Source organism: Megascapheus bottae, chromosome 18 (assembly GCF_031878675.1).
Source record: "Megascapheus bottae isolate mThoBot1 chromosome 18, mThoBot2.hap1, whole genome shotgun sequence".
Taxonomy (NCBI): domain Eukaryota; kingdom Metazoa; phylum Chordata; class Mammalia; order Rodentia; family Geomyidae; genus Megascapheus; species Megascapheus bottae.
In genome coordinates this window covers 47,921,503-47,947,818 of record NC_143526.1, presented here as the reverse complement: position 1 = coordinate 47,947,818, position 26,316 = coordinate 47,921,503, and the positions used below count along the sequence as shown (strand labels likewise).

Below are 26,316 nucleotides of genomic sequence, written 5' to 3'. Positions count from 1 at the left end.
AAGTTTTCTTACCATTGTGACTGGTCCAGAAATTCCTAATTCTGTGATCAAGGTCAAGGACTCTAAGTGAAGAGTTCCTCCATTTAAAGGGAAACTTCACTATGCCCCACCTGCATCTGGTTGCAGTATCACTACTATTTCCAAATTATTTTGTTTTTAACCAGTCCTGTGGCTTGAATACAGGGCCTGGGAACTCTTTTAACTTGTGTGCTCAAAGAGGGCGTTCTACCATTTGAGCCACAGCTCTGCTTCCAGTTTTCTGATGGTTAATTGGAGATGAGTCTCATGGACTTTCTTCCCTAGGCTGGCTTCAAACCTGTTAGCATGTCTTCCATTTGGGGCCAGATAATCTCAATCCTAAACCCTCAGCATGGATCTCTCATCCCCAGCTGCATCAGCTGCATCCACCCAGACCTGAACTCTACCCTATTCCACTGGTTTCTCTGGAATAGGTAACTCAGGCCTATAGTACTGGTGATGGTATAAAGATGTCCCAGGACAAAAACAGGGGCCATTCCTCCCTTTCCAGTGAGAGAATTGGCCTTGTCAGCTCCACTGGCAATAGACTGTATCCATGTAGTCTTCCACTTTCATTTCAAAACTAAAGTCCTCTAATCTTAGTCTCCTGAGTAAGGTTTTGGGAATGAATCACCTCTTGGTCTCTCAGGAATATTTCAGAGTTTTCATGCATATTCTCATCAAGCTTGTCCTATTGTATGACAAGAAAACAGAGAGGTCTAATCGGGAGGCTTTTATGTCATGAGCAGGCAAAATAATTCATCAATATGCATGTAATATGATGCAATACATTTTATTGATTAAACATAGCTTAGCAGAGGTAACATGGTTATAGTATGCTAGTCCTATCTTAATTATTTTTTGGGGCTTAGATGCTGTCCCTGAGCTCTTCAGCTCAAGGCTACCACCCTACCCCTTGAGCCACAGTGCCATTTCTGGTCTTCTGGTGGCTAATTGGAGATGAGTGTCAAGAACTTTAGTGCCTAGGCTGACTTTGAACGGCAGTCCTCAGATCTCAGCCTCCTGGGTAGCTAGGATTTCAGGTGTGAGCCACTGTGCCCAGCTCCTAACTTACCTAATTCTATCCTGCCTACCCTGTACACCCACTGGACTCACCATTCCAATGTCTCTGAGTTCCCAAGTCCAGCAGGGCCTAGCCCTGTCCACGTGTGAGCTCTGGTGCTGCACAAGCCTCAGTGCTTGGTCTGCATCAGTCCTCTGCAAGGAGCAGACTCTGGGTCAAGGATAAGGCCCACAGAAGTGCTGCTGTCCATCATTTTGGGTCCTTTGCTTATATGGTCTTATCTCTTATGGGTCACATGCCTCCAGATACAAGTTTGCATTGACAATATACCCCTTTAAGTATTTTAGTTGTATTTTATTCCATTGCTTTTCATTCTAATCATATTCATTATGTTAGTATTTTCATATCATATTCATTTATTATTTTTACATCATATTCATTATTATTTTCACATCATTTTCACATCATCACCCCTTGTTCTACCTTCACATCTTTATGCCCATAACACTTCATTAAAAGGTCAACATCTGCAGATGGATTCTTGTCCCAAAGGTCTGCAGCCTGGTGAATATACTTCACCAGAAAACTGAGCCGTGAGAGCAGAAAAGCAGACAATATCATCAACCCAGATCAGCCCCAATGGAGAGTTAAAATGGGATGCCATGGTGACCAGAGAAGAGCCAGGAGACTGGAGGTAGCAGGAATGGACAGGTGTGAGTGGGCTTTAAACACAATTTTAGGGGGCAGTCACATGGGTCATGTTATGTGAACCGTGGGAATGCAGGGGGGGGGTAGTTAATCCAAGAAGGTGTTACATGAGCTACAGAACTGGGGAGTCACATTCCAAGAAGTGTAATGAGACTGTTGCAACTGGGACAGGAATTTGTACATCACACAGAGTAAACAGTACAGTATTGGGGAGAAAGAAACTTAACAGATTTTGTAAACAAGTGGGGACATGGGGTGAGGACATAATTGGCAGGCTGACACTGAGACGTTAGACTTCCCTGCAGGGGTATGTCTAGATGCTGCCTCAGGTGAGTAGTGCCTCACATGGAGCTCTTTGACTTTATTTGCCGCGAGTAGGCTAGCTATCAAGAGGGATATGTGTCATTGGTCGAGGAACCATTACAGTACATTAGTTATAACATTTATGATTTTGCAGCAAAATTAGCGGGGGCCCTGACTTGGCAACTCTCCTGTGCTGGAGTCAGGCTACTAACAGTATGGTGTGATCCTAGAATACAACCCCATTCCTCACTCCTCCCTCTCTCCATACTTATCCCCCCCCATCCACTGCCAATACAAGTGGCCTAGAGAGCCAGGAGGATGTTGAGTCTTTTATGACAACTAGTTATTTCTGCCACATGCATACTAGTTGTGCATGCCAGCCCCTGGCAGTGGGTGAGGCTGCTAGTATCACCCTCCTCCAGCCAACAGCAGGCTGCCTCAGGTCTGATGGCATTTCCCCAGCAAGGTCAGGAAGTCAGGCAGTTCAAGTGACATTGCACAATTCCCCCAGCTCTTCCTGCTGTGTGGCTTGGGGAGGGAAGTTTCATTCTCTGGGTTCTGGCACAGTGTCAGCATCTGCCTGCGTCTTAAGCGGTTGGATGATATCACTGGAACCTCTGCAAAGAGGGCCTCCCCAACACAGTGCTCTCAGTCACTGGCCTCCCCAGACACCGCTCCCTTGGACCTCAGCCCATGGCCAGAGCGTGCTTTCTAGGGCTCTGCTGGGCTCTCTTGAGCCAAAAAGCCTTGATCCAGAGTCCCACCCTCCCCTCCCCCACACCTGAGGTCCGGGTGTTTGTGTGTGGCTGGGGGAGGGGGAAGGGCCAGTTGGAGTCCTGTAGGGCTGACCCCAGGGGTGTCTTTTCACTGCAGGGTGGCCTGGAGCTGGCTGAACAAACGCTGGGGGGCAGCTATCATTTGAAGGCGGGGCGGGGGCGGGGCGGGGGGCAGTGAGGTAATTTCCGCGATTGGGCGTCAGAAGTCTGAGTCGCCCCAGGGGCAGAATCGAAAGTGATCGAGCCTCAGAGCCGGTGCTGTCCTGTCCTGGGCACAGGGTGAGTTAGGGTGGCGAGGGAAAGTGGGGATGGCCTGGGAAGTGGGGAACCCCCCCCCTCCCCGGTTCTCAGATGGGTGCTGAGGGTTTCCTGGATACCTGAGGCTCTCAGCCCACAGCAGCACACCCTCTTCTGCTTTTCTGGCTGCCTGGCGGTGAGGTCCCAGCTCTGGGGACTCCGCTGAAGCGCAGGTGGGCTCTCAGACTTCCATTGCCGCCTGACGTTTCTCTTCAAAACAATGTCTGAATTCTCTAAGTCCCCTTGAGAGTTCCCTGCAGCGTGCTGGTGGGCCTCCGTGGTCAGCCCTGGCCTCGCATGAGGTCTTGGGTTCCATCCCATCCGTGAAGAAAAAGAAAGTCCCTTCATGGACAGCCACAGTGTGTGGAGGGAGCTGTTCTTCCACCACCCCAAGCCAGGCAGACCCCTGGTACCCCTGCGGGAGCTCTGGTGTCAACTGTCCCTCCTTGGTAGGTCAGACTTCTGCCAGTCTTCGGCTGCTTTGTCCAGGTGGACTGCAAAGGGGTTTTCTGCGGTAGAATGACTGGGAGGCTAGCACGTTAGGCCCCTGTGTGGGCCCAGACCTCACCAGCCCCAGAGGTACTAGCTGGGGACTTCTGTGGTCCTAAAAGGGCCCTCTCTCCCATCTGCTGCAAAATGGCTCCTTCCGGGCAGGGCCTAGAGACTTCAGAGGGGACAGGTCAAGTGGGATCTGCCTGGTGGAGGGTATGTGGGTCCCTGGGGGGGGGGGGCGACTGCCGGTGCTATCCCATTGGCCCTCCCTGGCCATGGAGACGGGCTGGCCCAGGAGACTGATGCATCTTTGTCACCTAGCTGCCCAGAAGACGGATGACGCTTCTCTGTGCAGAGCCTGGTTGACGGAGATGGCATCCCCAGGGTACGGTCTGTTACCTGCCAACCTGCCTGCTACCAAGGGGCCATCTTTGGCTGGGCTTTATGCCCAGGTGGACCTCTGCCTGGGCTGCTCCCGCTGCGCCCAGCGCCTCAACGAGAGTACCTACGTCCTGCGCAAGGTGGAGCATGAGTGTTCCTCTGAGATCCTGCTGGCCCGCTGCAAGCGGGCAGTCAAGAGTAAGATCTGGCGCCAGGTGGGCCGCCGGCCCAGCTTCCCCAGGCCTGTGCGCTACCAGGTCTGCCGCTACTACAGCCCCGGGCTGGGCTGCCGTCGCCACTGGAACCAGTGCACGTTTGCCCGCAGCCCCGAGGAGGCCCTGGTCTGGAACTTTGAGCGCAAGCACAGCCTCCCCCGCCTGTGGCTGAAGGCGGCCGTGCAGGGCTCCCAGGCCCAGGGTGGGCCTGCCCACGTCATCCGGGCCGAGTTCGGGGGCTACTTCCAACTCCTCTGTGCCTACTGCTTCAGGCGCCGCCCAGCCAGCCTGCGCGCCGTGGACTCCCAGCGGCAGTGTCCTGAGCATGGAGCCTGCCCCACACTCCTCGTCCACGGGGACACAGAAGGCCGCAAGCAACAGTTTGTGGAAGTGCGGCCGCAGCCTCAGAACCGCCAGCTGGACTACTGCATGTTTGTGGGCCGCGGGTGGCCATGCCGCCACGGGGCAGCGCGCTGCCAGTACGCACACAGTGCTGTGGAGATGGCGGTGTGGGAGGCTGAGCGGCTGGGCGGGCTCCTGCGAGATGACCTGCTCGAGCCCCCCGCCCCCAAGGACCACAAGCCCATGTCCACTCACAACCAGCCTGCCTCAGTCCAGCTCTACTGCCGTGCCTGCCTGGTCACCTGCCGCTCGCAGGAGGCTTTTGAGAACCATTGTTCCTCCTTAGAGCACGCGCAGATGGTGGCCTTCGACCAGACTATGCCCTGGGAGCACCGCGCCCCCCCCATGGGGCTCTCCAAGTTTGAGCTGTGTCCAAGGTAAGGACAGTCGAGTGGGACTCCAGAGCTGGGGAGGCCGCTCCTTCCACCGGCACCAGGCCCGGGGCCTCCCTGCCACCTGCCATCCCCTATCTATTAGGCTGAGAATGCAGTGGCCCCTGTGGACCAGGGTTAGGAAAACCCTTTGCTGGGCAGTACTCCTGCTGGGCCTTATCCCAAGAAGGGGGAGTGGGTGGCAAATTCAGTCCTACCCTCCTGGCTTAGTGCTCACTCCTGTTCTTGCATAGTCCAGGGTTGGCCTGAGAGCACTTAGTCTTTGAGCCCCAGCCCCACCCCCATGGCTGCACCTCAGTGTGTCCCCACTAATCTCCTCACACCAGGCCTGACCTCTGTGAGTATGGCGACATCTGTGTCAAGGCACACTCCGCACAGGAGCTACAGGAGTGGATCCAGCGGGCACAGACCGTGGAGCTTCAAGAACAGGCGGCCTGGCAGGATGGGCTAATGTCCTATCGGGCGCGGCTACTAGCTGAGTACCAAAACAGCAGCAGCGAGGTCCTGGTGGTACGTGGGGTCATGTGACATGGTGGGAAGTGGGTCTGGGGCCTTGCTGCTGAAGGCCAGTTTTCCGTGTATAGCTGGCAGAGACCGTCCCTGGAGTGTCCATCGCCTGTCACCAGCCCCTGGTACATCAAGCCCAGGAGAAGAAGGCCCAGCATAGCTGGACATTCACCATCCACTCTGCGGTGAGGATTCAATAAGTCTTGAGGTCTTGAGCTCATAGCTGGGTAAAGATGCTGAATCTGCTGTCCATCCATAGCAGGTCCTCTAACCAACCTCCCTCCCTCCCTCCCTCCTTCCCTCAGTTTTCTTACCTGTAGACAGGGTTAATGTTATGCCAGTACCCCATGTGGTCATTCTATGGAGTAGATAGGAAAAGATCTATGAGGAAAAGAGCTGCCAGTGCCTGGCACCTAGAGAGCAAGCAAGGCTGGTGCCCAGGGCCACATGCCACCTGCAGAACCTCTTTGGTCCTCTCAGGACTTTCTGTAGGTTCCACAGCTCCCGACGTGCAGAGGAGGAAACTACAGCCCAGAGAGTTTGAGTGGCCTGTGGGTCCCGCACCCAGAACCCAGCTTAAGCTGCCTCTCTTCCAGGGAGGGAAGGGCTGGGCATCACCCTGGACCCTGCAGAGGAGGACAGGGTCTGGGATCCATCTCACATCTGATCTTCTCCTTCAGGACCCCCTGCTACATGTGGCTCTGCTCAAACAAGAGCCTGGGGCAGAGTTTTCCCTGGTTGCCCCCTCTATCCCTCCAGGCCGGCTCTATGCACTGGGCGAACGTTTCCACGTGCCCAGCTCCCCGGCAGAATTCCAGGTGGAAGTGCGTGCGCAGGCCTCCTCCTTCGGCTCCTTTGAGCAGTGGGTGGCTTTTGACTTTGGCCGCCGACCTGTGCTGCTTCGGAAGCTGGGGTTGCAGCTGGGCCAGACCCACAGTCGAGGGCTCTGTGGAAGGCCATCGCCTGGCCACACTGAAGAGATGGAACGCTGGCACACAGGCAACCGCTGCATAGTGCGGGCCGTGGAGCGGACGGCTGAGCAAGTAGCCCTGATGGCCAAGTACAAGGCCCCTGCCCTAGCCCTGGAGTCCGGCCTCCAAGACCTGACTGAGAGTCCCATCACGCGCACCAATTACCGGCAGATGATGCACCACTTTCTGTACAGAGAGGAGGCCGCCCAGCAGCAGCTGGTAGCCAGGTGAGTCTGGTCCTGGGGCAGGGGGGCAGGGGGCCAGAGTAGATGAGTCTGGTCCTGGGGCAGGGGCCAGGGTAGATGAGTCTGGTCTTGGAGCAGGGGGCCAGGGTAGATGAGTCTGGTCCTGGGGCAGGGGCCAGGGTAGATGAGTCTGGTCCTGGGGCAGGGGCCAGGGTAGATGAGTCTGGTCCTGGGGCAGGGGCCAGGGTAGGTGAGTCTGGTCCTGGGGCAGGGGCCAGGGTAGGTGAGTCTGGTCCTGGGGCGGGGGGCCAGCGTAGATGAGTCTGGTCCTGGGGCGGGGGCCAGGGTAGGTGAGTCTGGTCCTGGGGCGGGGGGCCAGGGTAGGTGAGTCTGGTCCTGGGGCGGGGGGCCAGGGTAGGTGAGTCTGGTCCTGGGGCAGGGGCCAGGGTAGGTGAGTCTGGTCCTGGGGCGGGGGGCCAGCGTAGATGAGTCTGGTCCTGGGACAGGGGCCAGGGTAGGTGAGTCTGGTCCTGGGGCAGGGGCCAGGGTAGGTGAGTCTGGTCCTGGGGCAGGGGCCAGGGTAGGTGAGTCTGGTCCTGGGGCGGGGGGCCAGGGTAGATGAGTCTGGTCCTGGGGCGGGGGGCCAGGGTAGGTGAGTCTGGTCCTGGGACGGGGGGCCAGGGTAGGTGAGTCTGGTCCTGGGGCGGGGGGCCAGGGTAGGTGAGTCTGGTCCTGGGGCAGGGGCCAGAGTAGGTGAGTCTGGTCCTGGGGCGGGGGGCCAGCGTAGATGAGTCTGGTCCTGGGACAGGGGCCAGGGTAGGTGAGTCTGGTCCTGGGGCAGGGGCCAGGGTAGGTGAGTCTGGTCCTGGGGCAGGGGCCAGGGTAGGTGAGTCTGGTCCTGGGGCGGGGGGCCAGGGTAGATGAGTCTGGTCCTGGGGCGGGGGGCCAGGGTAGGTGAGTCTGGTCCTGGGACGGGGGGCCAGGGTAGGTGAGTCTGGTCCTGGGGCGGGGGGCCAGGGTAGGTGAGTCTGGTCCTGGGGCAGGGGCCAGGGTAGGTGAGTCTGGTCCTGGGGCAGGGGCCAGGGTAGGTGAGTCTGGTCCTGGGGCAGGGGCCAGGGTAGGTGAGTCTGGTCCTGGGGCAGGGGCCCGGGTAGGTGAGTCTGGTCCTGGGGCAGGGGCCCGGGTAGGTGAGTCTGGTCCTGGGGCAGGGGCCAGGGTAGGTGAGTCTGGTCCTGGGCCAGGGGCCAGGGTAGGTGAGTCTGGTCCTGGGGCAGGGGCCAGCGTAGGTGAGTCTGGTCCTGGGACAGGGGCCAGGGTAGATGAGTCTGGTCCTGGGGCGGGGGGCCAGCGTAGATGAGTCTGGTCCTGGGGCGGGGGGCCAGGGTAGGTGAGTCTGGTCCTGGGACAGGGGCCAGGGTAGGTGAGTCTGGTCCTGGGGCAGGGGCCAGGGTAGGTGAGTCTGGTCCTGGGGCAGGGGCCAGGGTAGGTGAGTCTGGTCCTGGGCCGGGGGGCCAGGGTAGGTGAGTCTGGTCCTGGGGCGGGGGGCCAGGGTAGATGAGTCTGGTCCTGGGGCGGGGGGCCAGGGTAGGTGAGTCTGGTCCTGGGGCGGGGGGCCAGGGTAGGTGAGTCTGGTCCTGGGGCGGGGGGCCAGGGTAGGTGAGTCTGGTCCTGGGACGGGGGGCCAGGGTAGGTGAGTCTGGTCCTGGGGCAGGGGCCAGGGTAGGTGAGTCTGGTCCTGGGGCAGGGGCCAGGGTAGGTGAGTCTGGTCCTGGGCCAGGGGCCAGGGTAGGTGAGTCTGGTCCTGGGGCAGGGGCCAGGGTAGGGGAGTCTGGTCCTGGGGCAGGGGCCCGGGTAGGTGAGTCTGGTCCTGGGGCAGGGGCCCGGGTAGGTGAGTCTGGTCCTGGGGCAGGGGCCAGGGTAGGTGAGTCTGGTCCTGGGGCAGGGGCCAGGGTAGGTGAGTCTGGTCCTGGGGCAGGGGCCAGGGTAGGTGAGTCTGGTCCTGGGGCAGGGGCCAGGGTAGGTGAGTCTGGTCCTGGGGCAGGGGCCAGGGTAGGTGAGTCTGGTCCTGGGGCAGGGGCCAGCGTAGATGAGTCTGGTCCTGGGACAGGGGCCAGGGTAGATGAGTCTGGTCCTGGGGTAGGGGCCAGGGTAGGTGAGTCTGGTCCTGGGGCAGGGGCCAGCGTAGGTGAGTCTGGTCCTGGGCCAGGGGCCAGGGTAGGGGAGTCTGGTCCTGGGGCAGGGGCCAGGGTAGGGGAGTCTGGTCCTGGGGCAGGGGCCCGGGTAGGTGAGTCTGGTCCTGGGGCAGGGGCCCGGGTAGGTGAGTCTGGTCCTGGGGCAGGGGCCCGGGTAGGTGAGTCTGGTCCTGGGGCAGGGGCCAGGGTAGGTGAGTCTGGTCCTGGGGCAGGGGCCAGGGTAGGCGAGTCTGGTCCTGGGGCAGGGGCCAGGGTAGGTGAGTCTGGTCCTGGGCCAGGGGCCAGGGTAGGTGAGTCTGGTCCTGGGGCAGGGGCCAGCGTAGATGAGTCTGGTCCTGGGACAGGGGCCAGGGTAGATGAGTCTGGTCCTGGGGTAGGGGCCAGGGTAGGTGAGTCTGGTCCTGGGGCAGGGGCCAGGATAGATGAGTCTGGTCCTGGGCCAGGGGCCAGGGTAGGTGAGTCTGGTTCTGGGGCAGGGGCCAGGGTAGATGAGTCTAGTCTTGGGGCAGGGGGCCAGGGTAGGTTTGGAGCAGGCCCAAGCCTGTGGCCTGGAGAGCCAACCAAGATCTTCCCACCAGGCTGACCCTGAGGGGCCAGGTGGCCCTGAAGACCGCGCTGCAGACACCGGCCCTTGGCATGCTCTTTGCTCCGACTGGGTCTCTTTATGCTGAGGTCCCCATCCCCTCCTCGCTGGTACCAGACTCAGACCAGGGCTTCCTCCTGGCCCGGGCCGTCAGCACAGCTCTTGTGGCTCCTGTGCCTGCACCCGACAACACAGTTTTTGAAGTGAGGCTAGAATCACGAGCCACTTCAGAGCAGGCACTGTGGCTGCTACTTCCTGCACGCTGCTGCGTGGCCCTGGGCCTGAAGCCCGAGGCCAGCCCCGTCTTGGAAGTGCAGTTCCAGATCGACCCTCTGACCTTCCGACTCTGGCATCAGGCAGTGGATGCCCTGCCTGAGGAGAGCCTGGTGGTGCCTGACCTGCTGGCCTGTGCCCCACCCCACCCCTGTCCTCTTCTGCCTGCATTGCATGGCAACCGAAAGCAGAAACTGGCCATGGGGCTCATCGCAGGCAGCTGCCCCGAGAGCCTGAAGCCCGTCCCGCCACTGCTCATCTACGGCCCCTTTGGCACTGGCAAGACCTACACCCTGGCCATAGCCGCCCTGGAGGTCATCCGGCAGCCCCAAGCCAAGGTGCTCATCTGTACACACACCAACAGGTAAGCTCAGGGCACTGCCCAGGCTGCCTGCCGGTGGCCTGCCTCAGCGTCTCTCTCCCTATGCCCGTGGGTGTCCTGCTGATGACCTAGTTGCCCACACAGTGACCTGTCTGTCACTTGCATAAGGAACCAGTAGTGCTTCGCTAGAGGCAGTTGGGGTACCCACATGTGTTTCCTGTGGTGAAGGCTCTTTATTTTGTTTTGTACTGAAACAGATTTCTCAACTGGGAAGTTACCCTTTGGTCAATGTGGGTTTCTTAGTTCACACTATCACATATTACAACCGGCACCAGGTCCCTCAGCCTGGAGCCAGGAAGGGAGGGCGGGCTCAGGACAGTGGCCTTGACTGATTTCTGGAATCATCTGGGGGTTCTAGGGAACCAAGATTATGTCCTATCTGGAAGATTCTCCCAGTCCCCACTGACCTTCACCCTTTGCTTCTAAGAGTTGGGGCTCCAGCCCTTGTCACCCACTGACAGTACCTCGGAGCCATGGCTTCCATTGGCATGAGTTCCTGGCCACGCCCGGCTGCCTTGAGTCATGGCCAGAGACCTCTCCTGCTGCATTCTGCCTCAGCTCAAACAACAGCTCCTCCTTCAAGCCCTCCCTGATTGCCAAGGCCCATGTGCCTTTGCCGAGTACTCCTTTGGGCTCTGATTCATTGTGCATCACCTTTGCTGTGTGCCCTCTGAGAAAGCTCCTGGGCAGGAACACTGTCTATTCATCTTGGGGGTGCTCTTGGCATCCAAACAGAGTTGGTTGCATGCAAATGTTTTCAGAATCCAAAAGGACAGCACACGTGACTCATTCCCTTAGTGCAGGAGGGGACTGCCCACACATGAGCGCACACACGGGTGCACACACACACACTCACACGAACACACACACACCCCTAACTCCTCCCAGAAAAGGGAAGACATTGTACATACACACACACCTCATCCCCTAGTACAGGGAGGACACTATACACACACACCTCATCCCCCAGTACAGGGAGAACACTACATACACACCTCATCCCAAGTACAGGGAAAACACTATACATACACACTTCATCCACAGTGGAGGGAGAACACTGTACACACACAGCTCATTCCCAATACAGGGAGAACACTATACATACACACCTCATCCCCAGTACAGGGAGGACATTATACATACACACCTCATCCCCCAGTACAGGGAGGACACTATACATACACACCTCATCCCCAGTACAGGGAGGACACTATACATACACACCTCATCCCCAGTACAAGGAGAACACTATACATATACACCTCATCCCCAGTACAGGGAGAACACTGTACATACACACCTCATCCCCCAGTACAGCGAGAACACTGTACATACCCACCTCATCCCCCAATACAGGGAGAAGACGATACATACACACCTCATCCCCAGTACAGGGAGAACACTGTACATACACACCTCATCCCCAGTACAGGGAGAAGACGATACATACACACCTCATCCCCAGTACAGGGAGAACACTGTACATACACACCTCATCCCCAGTACAGGGAAAACACTACATACACACCTCATCCCACAGTACAGGGAGAACACTGTACACACACACCTCATCCCCAGTACAGGGAGAACACTGTACACACACACCTCATCCCCAGTACAGGGAGAACACTGTACATACACACCTCATCCCCCAGTACAGAGAGAACACTGTACATACCCACCTCATCCCCCAGTAAGGGAGAAGACGATACATACACACCTCATCCCCAGTACAAGGAGAACACTATACATACACACCTCATCCCCCAGTACAGGGAGAACACTATACATACACACCTCCTCCCCCAGTACAGGGAGAACACTGTACATACACACCTCATCCCCAGTACAGGGAGAACACTGTACATACACACCTCATCCCCAGTACAGGGAGAACACTGTACATACACACCTCATCCCCAGTACAGGGAGGACACTGTACATACACACCTCATCCCCAGTACAGGGAGGACACTATACATACACACCCCATCCCCCAGTGCAGGGAGAACACTGTACATACACACCTCATCCCCAGTGCAGGGAGAACACTATACATACACACCTCATCCCCAGTACAGGGAGGACACTATACATACACACCCCATCCCCCAGTGCAGGGAGAACACTGTACATACACACCTCATCCCCAGTACAGGGAGAACACTGTACATACACACCTCATCCCCAGTACAGGGAGAACACTGTACATACACACCTCATCCCCCAGTACAGGGAGAACACTGTACACACACAGCAAATCCCCAATACAGGGAAAACACTGTACATACCCACCTCATCCCCCAGTACAGGGAGAACACTGTACACACACAGCTCATCCCCAGTACAGGGAGAACACTATACATACACACCTCATCCCCAGTACAGGGAGGACACTGTACATACACACCTCATCCCCCAGTGCAGGGAGGCCACTGTACACACACAACTCATCCCCCAGTGCAGGGAGAACACTGTACATACACACCTCATCCCCAGTACAGGGAGAACACTGTACATACACACCTCATCCCCAGTACAGGGAGACACTATACATGCACACCTCATCCCAGTACAGGGAGAACACTATACACACACACCTCATCCCCGAGTACAGGGAGAACACTGTACATACACACCTCCTCCCCCAGTGCAGGGAGGCCACTGTACACACACAACTCATCCCCCAGTGCAGGGAGAACACTGTACATACACACCTCATCCCCAGTACAGGGAGAACACTATACATACACGTCTCATCCCCCAGTACAGGGAGGACACTATACATACACACCTCATCCCCCAGTGCAGGCACAACACTGTACATACACACCTCATCCCCCAGTACAGGGAGAAGATGATACATACACACCTCATCCCCAGTACAAGGAGAACACTATATATATACACCTCATCCCCAGTACAGGGAGAACACTGTACATACACAGCTCATCCCCCAGTACAGCGAGAACACTGTACATACCCACCTCATCCCCCAGTACAGGGAGAAGACGATACATACACACCTCATCCCCAGTACAGGGAGAACACTGTACATACACACCTCATCCCCAGTACAGGGAGAACACTGTACATACACACCTCATCCCCAGAACAAGGAGGACACTGTACATACACACCTCATCCCCCAGTACAGGGAGGACACTATACATATACACCTCATCCCCAGTACAGGGAGAACACTGTACATACACACCTCATCCCCAGTACAGGGAGAACACTGTACATACACACCTCATCCCCAGAACAGGGAGGACACTGTACATACACACCTCATCCCCAGTACAGGGAGAACACTGTACATACACACCTCATCCCCCAGTGCAGGGAGGACACTATACATACACACCTCATCCCCAGTACAGGGAGAACACTATACATACACACCTCATCCCCAATAGGGAGGACACTGTACATACACATCTCATCCCCAGTATAGGGAGGATAGTGTACATACACACCTCATCCCCAGAACAGGGAGAACACTGTACATACACAACTCATCCCCAGTACAGGGACAACACTATACATACACACCTCATCCCCCAGTACAGGGAGAACACTCTACATACACACCTCATCCCCAGTACAGGGAGGACACTGCACATACACACCTCATCCCCAGTACAGGGAGAACACTATACATACACACCTCATCCCCAGTACAGGGAGAACACTATACACACACACCTCATCCCCCAGTACAGGGAGAACACTCTACATACACACCTCATCCCCAGTACAGGGAGGACACTGCACATACACACCTCATCCCCAGTACAGGGAGAACACTACATACACACCTCATCCCCAGTACAGGGAGAACACTATACATACACACCTCATCCCCAGTACAGGGAGAACACTATACATACACACCTCATCCCCAGTACAGGGAGAACACTGTACATACACACCTCATCCCCAGAACAGGGAGGACACTGTACATACACACCTCATCCCCAGTACAGGGAGGACACTATACACACACACCTCATCCCCCAGTACAGGGAGAACACTATACATACACACCTCATCCCCCAGTACAGGGAGAACACTATACATGCACACCTCATCCCCCAGTGCAGGGAGAACACTGTACATACACACCTCATCCCCCTTTACAGGGAGAACACTGTACATACACACCTCATCCCCAGTACAGGGAGGATATTATACACACACACCTCATCCCCCAGTACAGGGAGAACACTATACATACACACCTCCTCCCCCAGTGCAGGGAGGACACTGTACACACACAACTCATCCCCCAGTGCAGGGAGAACACTGTACATACCCACCTCATCCCCCAGTACAGGGAGAACACTGTACATACACACCTCATCCCCAGTACAGGGAGGACACTATACACACACACCTCATCCCCCAGTACAGGGAGAACACTGTACATACATACCTCATCCCCAGTATAGGGAGGACACTGTACATACACACCTCATCCCCCAGTACAGGGAGGATACTGTACATACACACCTCATCCCCAGTACAGGGAAAACACTACATACACACCTCATCCCACAGTACAGGGAGAACACTGTAAACACACACCTCATCCCCCAGTACAGGGAGAACACTGTACACACACAGCTCATCCACAGTACAGGGAGAACACTGTACATACACACCTCATCCCCCAGTACAGGGAGAACACTGTACATACCCACCTCATCCCCCAGTAAGGGAGAAGACGATACATACATACCTCATCCCCAGTACAAGGAGGACACTATACATACACACCCCATCCCCCAGTGCAGGGAGAACACTGTACATACACACCTCATCCCCAGTACAGGGAGAACACTGTACATACACACGTCATCCCCAGTACAGGGAGGACACTGTACATACACACCTCATCCCCCAGTACAGGGAGGACACTGTACATACACACCTCATCCCCCAGTACAGGGAGGACACTGTACATACACACCTCATCCCCAGTACAGGGAAAACACTACATACACACCTCATCCCACAGTACAGGGAGAACACTGTACACACACAGCTCATCCCCAGTACAGGGAGAACACTGTACATACACACCTCATCCCCAGTACAGGGAGAACACTGTACATACACACCTCATCCCCCAGTACAGGGAGAACACTGTACACACACAGCTCATCCCCAGTACAGGGAGAACACTGTACATACACAACTCATCCCCCAGTGCAGGGAGAACACTGTACATACACACCTCATCCCCAGTACAGGGAGAACACTATACATACACGTCTCATCCCCCAGTACAGGGAGGACACTATACATACACACCTCATCCCCCAGTGCAGGGAGAACACTGTACACACACAGCTCATCCCCAGTACAGGGAGAACACTGTACATACACACCTCATCCCCCTGTACAGGGAGAACACGGTACATACACACCTCATCCCTCAGTACAGGGAGAACACTGTATATACACACCTCATCCCCAGTACAGGGAGAACACTGTACATACACACCTCATGCCCCAGTACAGGGAGAACACTGTACACACACACCTCATCCCCAGTACAGGGAGAACACTGTACATACACACCTCATGCCCCAGTACAGGGAGAACTCTGTACATACCCACCTCATCCCCCAGTACAGGGAGAAGACGATACATACACACCTCATCCCCAGTACAGGGAGGACACTGTACATACACACCTCATCCCCAGTACAGGGAGGACACTATACATGCACACCTCATCCCAGAACAGGGAGAACACTATACACACACACCTCATCCCCGAGTACAGGGAGAACACTGTACATACACACCTCCTCCCCCAGTGCAGGGAGGCCACTGTACACACACAACTCATCCCCCAGTGCAGGGAGAACACTGTACATACACACCTCATCCCCAGTACAGGGAGAACACTATACATACACGTCTCATCCCCAGTACAGGGAGAACACTATACATACACACCTCATCCCCCAGTGCAGGCACAACACTGTACATACACACCTCATCCCCCAGTACAGGGAGAAGACGATACATACACACCTCATCGCCAGTACAAGGAGAACACTATACATATACACCTCATCCCCAGTACAGGGAGAACACTGTACATACACACCTCATCCCCCAGTACAGCGAGAACACTGTACATACACACCTCATCCCCCAGTACAGGGAGAACACTGTACATACCCACCTCATCCCCCAGTACAGGGAGAAGACGATACATACACGCCTCATCCCCAGTACAGGGAGGACACTGTACATACACACCTCATCCCCCAGTACAGGGAGAACACTGTACATACACACCTCATCCCCAGTACAGGGAGAACACTGTACATACACACCTCATCCCCAGTACAGGGAGGACACTATACACACACACCTCATCCCCCAGTACAGGGAGAACACTCTACATACACACCTCATCCCCAGAACAGGGAGAACACTGTACATACACACCTCATCCCCAGTACAGGGAGAACACTCTACATACACACCTCATCCCCAGTACAGGGAGAACACTCTACATACACACCTCATCCCCAGTACAGGGAGAACACTGTACATACACACCTCATCCCCAGTACAGGGAGAACACTGTACATACACACCTCATCCCCAGAACAGGGAGGACACTGTACATACACATCTCATCCCCAGTACAGGGAGAACACTGTACATACACACCGCATCCCCCAGTACAGGGAGAACACTGTACATACAAACCTCATCCCCCACTGCAGGGACAACACTGTACATACACACCTCATCCCCCAGTACAGGGAGGACACTGTACATACACACCTCATCCCCCAGTACAGGGAGAACACTATACATACACACCTCATCCCTCAGTGCAGGGAGAACACTGTACATACACACCTCATCCCCCTTTACAGGGACAACACTGTACATACACACCTCATCCCCAGTACAGGGAGGACACTATACACACACACCTCATCCCCCAGTACAGGGAGAACACTATACATACACACCTCATCCCCAGTACAGGGAGGACACTGTACATACACAACTCATCCCTCAGTGCAGGGAGAACACTGTACATACACACCTCATCCCCAGGACAGGGAGGACACTGTACATACACAACTCATCCCCAGTATAGGGAGGACACTGTACATACACATCTCATCCCCGGTATAGGGAGGATAGTGTACATACACACCTCATCCCCAGTACAGGGAGGACACTGTACATACACATCTCATCCCCAGTATAGGGAGGACACTGTACATACACACCTCATCCCCAGAACAGGGAGAACACTGTACATACACAACTCATCCCCAGTACAGGGAGAACACTATACATACACACCTCATCCCCAGTACAGGGAGAGCACTATACATACACACCTCATCCCCAGTACAGGGAGAACACTATACATACACACCTCATGCCCAGAACAGGGAGAACACTGTACATACACAACTCATCCCCAGTACAGGGAGAACACTATACATACACACCTCATCCCCAGTACAGGGAGAGCACTATACACACACCTCATCCCCAGTACAGGGAGAACACTATACATACACACCTCATCCCCAGTACAGGGAGAACACTATACATACACACCTCATCCCCAGTACAGGGAGAACACTGTACATACACACCTCATCCCCAGTACAGGGAGAACACTATACATACACACCTCATCCCCCAGTACAGGGAGAACACTATACATACACACCTCATCCCCAGTACAGGGAGAACACTGTACATACACACCTCATCCCCAGTACAGAGAGAACACTATACATACACACCTCATCCCCCAGTATAGGGAGAACACTGTACATCCACACCTCATTCCCCAGTACAGGGAGGACACTGTACATACACACCTTATCCACCAGTACAGGGAGAACACTGTATATACACAGGTCATCCCCAGTACAGGGAGAACACTATACACACACACCTCATCCCCAGTACAGGGAGAACACTGTACATACACACCTCATCCCCAGTACAGGGAGAACACTGTACATACACACCTCATCCCCAGTACAGGGAGAACACTATACATACACACCTCATCCCCCAGTACAGGGAGAACACTATACATACACACCTCATCCCCAGTACAGGGAGAACACTATACATACACACCTCATCTGCCAGTAAAGGGAGAACACTATACATACACGCCTCATCCCGAGTACTGGGAGAACACTATACATACACACCTCATCCCCAGTACAGGGAGGACACTGTACATACACACCTCATCCCCACTACAGAGAGAACACTATACATACACACCTCATCCCCCAGTATAGGGAGAACACTGTACATACACACCTCATCCCCAGTACAGGGAGAACACTGTACATACACACCTCATCCCCAGTACAGGGAGAACACTATACATACACACCTCATCCCCAGTACAGAGAGAACACTATACATACACACCTCATCCCCCAGTATAGGGAGAACACTGTACATACACACCTCATCCCCCAGTACAGGGAGGACACTGTACATACACACCTTATCCACCAGTACAGGGAGAACACTGTATATACACAGGTCATCCCCAGTACAGGGAGAACACTATACACACACACCTCATCCCCAGTACAGGGAGAACACTGTACATACACACCTCATCCCCAGTACAGGGAGAACACTGTACATACACACCTCATCCCCAGTACAGGGAGAACACTGTACATACACACCTCATCCCCAGTACAGGGAGAACACTATACATACACACATCATCCCCCAGTACAGGGAGAACACTATACATACACACCTCATCCCCAGTACAGGGAGAACACTATACATACACACCTCATCTGCCAGTAAAGGGAGAACACTATACATACACGCCTCATCCCCAGTACAGGGAGAACACTATACATACACACCTCATCCCCAGTAGAGAGAGAACACTATACATACACGCCTCATCCCCAGTACTGGGAGAACACTATACATACACACCTCATCCCCAGTACAGAGAGAACACTATACATACACACCTCATCCCCCAGTATAGGGAGAACACTGTACATACACACCTCATCCCCCAGTACAGGGAGGACACTATATATACACACCTCATCCCCCAGTACAGGGAGGACACTGTACATACACAACTCATCCACCCGTGCAGGGAGAACACTGTACATACACACCTCATCCCCCAGTACAGGGAGAACACTGTACATACACACCTCATCCCCAGTACAGGGAGAACACTATACATACACACCTCATCCCCCAGTACAGGGAGAACACTATACATACACACCTCATCACCAGTACAGGGAGAACACTATACATACACACCTCATCTGCCAGTAAATGGAGAACACTATACATACACGCCTCATCCCTAGTACTGGGAGAACACTATACATCCACACCTCATCCCCAGTACAGGGAGGACACTATACATACACGCCTTATCCCCATTACAGGGAGGACACTATACATACACACCTCATCCCCCAGTACAGGGAGAACACTGTACATACACCCCTCCTCCCCCAGTGCAGGGAGGACACTGTACACACACAACTCATCCCCCAGTGCAGGGAGGACACTGTACATACACCCCTCATCCCCAGAACAGGGAGAACACTGTACATATACAACTGATCCCGAGTATAGGGAGGACACTGTACATACACACCTCATCCCCAGTATAGGGAGGATAGTGTACATACACACCTCATCCCCATTACAGGGAGTACACTGTACATACACCTCATCCCCAGAATAGGGAGGACACTGTACATACACACCTCATCCACAGAACAGGGAGAACACTATACATACACACCTCATCCCCCAGTACAGGGAGAACACTGTACATACACACCTCATCCCCCAGTACAGGGAGGACATTTTACATACACACCTCATCCCTCAGTAGAGGGAGGACACTATACATACACACCTCATCCCCAGTACAGGGAGGACACTATACATACACATCTCATCCCCAGTACAGGGAGGACACTATACATACACACCTCATCCCCCAGTGCAGGGAGAACTCTGTACATACACACCTCATCCCCCAGTACAGGGAGGACACTGTACATACACACGTCATCCCCAGTACAGGGAGGACACTATACATACACACCTCATCCCCAGTACAGGGAGAACACTATACATACACACCTCATCCCCCAGTACAGGGAGAACACTGTACATACACACCTCATCCCCCAGTACAGGGAGGACACTGTACATACACACCTCATCCACCCGTGCAGGGAGAACACTGTACATACACACCTCATCCCCCAGTACAGGGAGAACACTGTACATACACACCTCATCCACGAGTGCAGGGAGAACACTGTACACACACACCTCATCCCCAGTACAGGGAGAATTCTATACACACACACCTCATCCCCCAGTACAAGGAGAACACTATACATACACACCTCACCCCCAGTAGAGGGAGAACAATATACATACACACCTCATCCCCAGAACAGGGAGAACACTGTACATATACACCTCATCCCCAGTACAGGGAGGACACTGTACATACACACCTCATCCCCAATACAGGGAGAACACTGTACATACCCACCTCATCCCCCAGTACAGGGAGAAGACGATACATACACACCTCATCCCCCAGTACAGGGGGAACACTGTACATACACACCTCATCCCCAGTACAGGGAGGACACTATACACACACACCTCATCCCCAGTACAGGGAGAGCACTATACATACACACCTCATCCCCAGAACAGGGAGAACACTGTACATACACACCTCATCCCCCAGTACAGGGAGAACAATATACATTCACACCTCATCCCCAGTACAGGGAGAACACTGTACATACACTCCTCATCCCCGAGTGCGGGGAGAACAGTGTACATACACACCTCATCCACCAGTGCAGGGAGAACACTATACATACACACCTCATCCCCAGTACAGGGAGAACACTATACATACACACCTCATCCCCCAGTACTGGGAGTACACTGTACATACACACCTCATCCCCAGTACAGGGAGAACACTATAAATACACACCTCATCCCCCAGTACAGGGAGAACACTGTACATACACACCTCATCCCCCAGTACAGGGAGAACACTGTATATACACACCTCATCCCCCAGTACAGGGAGAACACTGTACATACACACCGCATCCCCCAGTACAGGGAGGACATTTTACATACACACCTCATCCCCAGTACAGGGAGTACACTGTACATACACACCTCATCCCCAGTACAGGGAGAACACTATAAATACACACCTCATCCCTCAGTACAGGGAGAACACTGTACATACACACCTCATCCCCAGTACAGGGAGAACACTATACATACACACCTCATCCCCAGTACAGGGAGGACACTATACATACACACCTCATCCCCCAGTGCAGGGAGAACTCTGTACATACCCACCTCATCCCCCAGTACAGGGAGGACACTATACATACACACCTCATCCCCAGTACAAGGAGAACACTATAAATACACACCTCATCCCCCAGTACAGGGAGAACACTATACATACACACCTCATCCGCCAGTACAGGGAGAACACTATACATACACGCCTTACCCCAGTACAAGGAGAACACTGCACATACACACCTCATCCCCAGTACAGGGAGAACACTATAGATACACGCCTTATCCCCAGTACAAGAAGAATACTATACATACACACCTCATCCCCAGTACAGGGAGGGCACTATACATACACACCTCATCCCCCCGTGCAGGGAGAACTCTGTACATACACACCTCATCCCCCAGTACAGGGAGGACACTATACATACACACCTCATCCCCAGTACAAGGAGAACACTATACATACACACCTCATCACCCAGTACAGGGAGAACACTATACATACACACCTCATCCGCCAGTACAGGGAGAACACTATACATACAGGCCTTATCCCCAGTACAAGGAGAACACTGTACACACACACCTCATCCCCAAGTACAGGGACAACACTGTACATACACACCTCATCCCCAGTACAGGGAGAACACTATACATACACACCTCATCCCCAGTACAGGGAGAACACTATACATACACACCTCATCCCCAGTACAGGGAGGACATTATACATACACACATCATCCCCCAGTACAGGGAGAACACTATACATACACACCTCATCCCCAGTACAGGGAGAATACTGTACATACACACCTCATCCCCAGTACAGGGACAACACTATACATACACACCTCATCCCCCAGTACAGGGAGAACACTATACACACACACCTCATCCCCAGTACAGAGAGAACACTATACATACACACCTCATCCCCCAGTATAGGGAGAACACTGTACATACACACCTCATCCCCCAGTACAGGGAGGACACTGTACATACACACCTCATCCACCAGTACAGGGAGAACACTGTACATACACAGCTCATTCCCAGTACAGGGAGAACACTATACACACACACCTCATCCCCAGTACAGGGAGAACACTGTACATACACACCTCATCCCCAGTACAGGGAGAACACTATACATACACACCTCATCCCCCAGTACAGGGAGAACACTATACATACACACCTCATCCCCAGTACAGGGAGAACACTATACATACACACCTCATCTGCCAGTACAGGGAGAACACTATACATGCACACCCCATCCCAGTACAGGGAGGACATTATACATACACGCCTCATCCCCAGTACAGGGAGAACACTATACATACACACCTCATCCCCAGTACAGGGAGGACACTATACATACACACCTCATCCCCAGTACAGGGGGGACACTGTACATACACACCTCATCCCCAGTACAGGGAGAACACTATACATACACACCTCATGCCCATTACAGGGAGGACACTATACATACACACCTCATCCCCCAGTACAGGAGAACACTGTACATACACACCTCCTCCCCCAGTGCAGGGAGGACACTGTACACACACAACTCATCCCCTAGTGGAGGGAGAACACTGTACATACACCCCTCATCCTCAGAACAGGGATAACACTGTAGATACACAACTCATCCCCAGTATAGGGAGGACACTGTACATACACACCTCATCCCCAGTATACGGAGGATAGTGTACATACACACCTCATCCCCAGTACAGGGAGTACACTGTACATACACCTCATCCCGAGTATAGGGAGGACACTGTACATACACACCTCATCCCCAGAACAGGGAGAACACTATACATACACACCTCATCCCCCAGTACAGGGAGAACACTGTACATACACACCTCATCCCCCACTGCAGGGAGAACACTGTACATACACACCTCATCCCCCAGTACAGGGAGAACACTGTACATACACACCGCATCCCCCAGTAGAGGGAGGACATTTTACATACACACCTCATCCCCCAGTACAGGGAGAACACTGTACATACACACCTCATCCCCAGTACTGGAGGACACTATACATACACACCTCATCCCCAGTACAAGGAGAACACTATAAATACACACCTCATCCCCAGTACTGGAGAACACTATACATACACACCTCATCCCCAGTACTGGAGAACACTATACATACACACCTCATCCCCAGTACTGGAGGACACTATACATACACACCTCATCCCCAGTACAAGGAGAACACTATAAATACACACCTCATCCCCAGTACAAGGAGAACACTATAAATACACACCTCATCCCCAGTACTGGAGAACACTGTACATACACACCTCATCCCCAGTACTGGAGAACACTCTACATACACACCTCATCCCCAGTACTGGAGGACACTATACATACACACCTCATCCCCCAGTGCAGGGAGAACTCTGTACATACCCACCTCATCCCCCAGTACAGGGAGAACACTATACATACACGCCTTATCCCCAGTACAAGGAGAACACTGTACATACAAACCTCATCCCCAGTACAGGGACAACACTGTACATACACACCTCATCACCAGTACAGGGAGAACCCTATAGATACACCCCTTATCCCCAGTACAAGGAGAATACTATACATACACACCTCATCCCCAGTACAGGGAGGACACTATACATACACACCTCATCCCCCAGTGCAGGGAGTACTCTGTACATACACACCTCATCCCCCAGTACAGGGAGGACACTATACATACACACCTCATCCCCAGTACAAGGAGAACACTATACATACACACCTCATCACCCAGTACAGGGAGAACACTATACATACACACCTCATCCCCAGTACAGGGAGGACACTATACATACACACCTCATCCCCAGTACAGGGGGGACACTGTACATACACACCTCATCCCCAGTACAGGGAGAACACTATACATACACACCTCATGCCCATTACAGGGAGGACACTATACATACACACCTCATCCCCCAGTACAGGAGAACACTGTACATACACACCTCCTCCCCCAGTGCAGGGAGGACACTGTACACACACAACTCATCCCCTAGTGGAGGGAGAACACTGTACATACACCCCTCATCCTCAGAACAGGGATAACACTGTAGATACACAACTCATCCCCAGTATAGGGAGGACACTGTACATACACACCTCATCCCCAGTATACGGAGGATAGTGTACATACACACCTCATCCCCAGTACAGGGAGTACACTGTACATACACCTCATCCCGAGTATAGGGAGGACACTGTACATACACACCTCATCCCCAGAACAGGGAGAACACTATACATACACACCTCATCCCCCAGTACAGGGAGAACACTGTACATACACACCTCATCCCCCAGTGCAGGGAGAACACTGTACATACACACCTCATCCCCCAGTACAGGGAGAACACTGTACATACACACCGCATCCCCCAGTAGAGGGAGGACATTTTACATACACACCTCATCCCCCAGTACAGGGAGAACACTGTACATACACACCTCATCCCCAGTACTGGAGGACACTATACATACACACCTCATCCCCAGTACAAGGAGAACACTATAAATACACACCTCATCCCCAGTACTGGAGAACACTATACATACACACCTCATCCCCAGTACTGGAGAACACTATACATACACACCTCATCCCCAGTACTGGAGGACACTATACATACACACCTCATCCCCAGTACAAGGAGAACACTATAAATACACACCTCATCCCCAGTACAAGGAGAACACTATAAATACACACCTCATCCCCAGTACTGGAGAACACTATACATACACACCTCATCCCCAGTACTGGAGAACACTCTACATACACACCTCATCCCCAGTACTGGAGGACACTATACATACACACCTCATCCCCCAGTGCAGGGAGAACTCTGTACATACCCACCTCATCCCCCAGTACAGGGAGAACACTATACATACACGCCTTATCCCCAGTACAAGGAGAACACTGTACATACAAACCTCATCCCCAGTACAGGGACAACACTGTACATACACACCTCATCACCAGTACAGGGAGAACCCTATAGATATACCCCTTATCCCCAGTACAAGGAGAATACTATACATACACACCTCATCCCCAGTACAGGGAGGACACTATACATACACACCTCATCCCCCAGTGCAGGGAGTACTCTGTACATACACACCTCATCCCCCAGTACAGGGAGGACACTATACATACACACCTCATCCCCAGTACAAGGAGAACACTATACATACACACCTCATCACCCAGTACAGGGAGAACACTATACATACACAACTCATCCCCAGTACAGGGAGAACACTATACATACACACCTCATCCCCAGTACAGGGAGAACACTATACATACACACCTCATCCCCAGTACAAGGAGAACACTATACATACACACCTCATCACCCAGTACAGGGAGAACACTGTACATACACAGCTCATTCCCAGTACAGGGAGAACACTATACACACACACCTCATCCCCAGTACAGGGAGAACACTGTACACACACACCTCATCCCCAGTACAGGGAGAACACTATACATACACACCTCATGCCCATTACAGGGAGGACACTATACATACACACCTCATCCCCCAGTACAGGAGAACACTGTACATACACACCTCCTCCCCCAGTGCAGGGAGGACACTGTACACACACAACTCATCCCCCAGTGGAGGGAGAACACTGTACATACACCCCTCATCCCCAGAACAGGGATAACACTGTAGATACACAACTCATCCCCAGTATA

At 53.6% G+C, this 26,316-nt stretch overlaps 1 protein-coding gene across 2 annotated transcripts in view; it reads left to right on the top strand.

Moving 5' to 3' along the window:
* Nucleotides 1-3,059: 3,059 nt before the first annotated feature.
* The window catches only part of Helz2 (helicase with zinc finger 2), a 49,172-nt gene continuing 25,915 nt past the window's right edge, over nucleotides 3,060-26,316 (top strand). For both annotated transcript variants that reach the window (XM_090352636.1, XM_090352635.1), the window contains exons 1-6: nucleotides 3,060-3,108; nucleotides 3,940-4,993; nucleotides 5,335-5,518; nucleotides 5,593-5,700; nucleotides 6,196-6,713; nucleotides 9,442-10,083. In XM_090352636.1, the coding sequence (XP_090208762.1) occupies nucleotides 3,990-4,993; nucleotides 5,335-5,518; nucleotides 5,593-5,700; nucleotides 6,196-6,713; nucleotides 9,442-10,083 (2,456 nt within the window). In that variant the 5' untranslated portion in view covers nucleotides 3,060-3,108; nucleotides 3,940-3,989. The remainder of the gene's footprint in view (nucleotides 3,109-3,939; nucleotides 4,994-5,334; nucleotides 5,519-5,592; nucleotides 5,701-6,195; nucleotides 6,714-9,441; nucleotides 10,084-26,316) is intronic.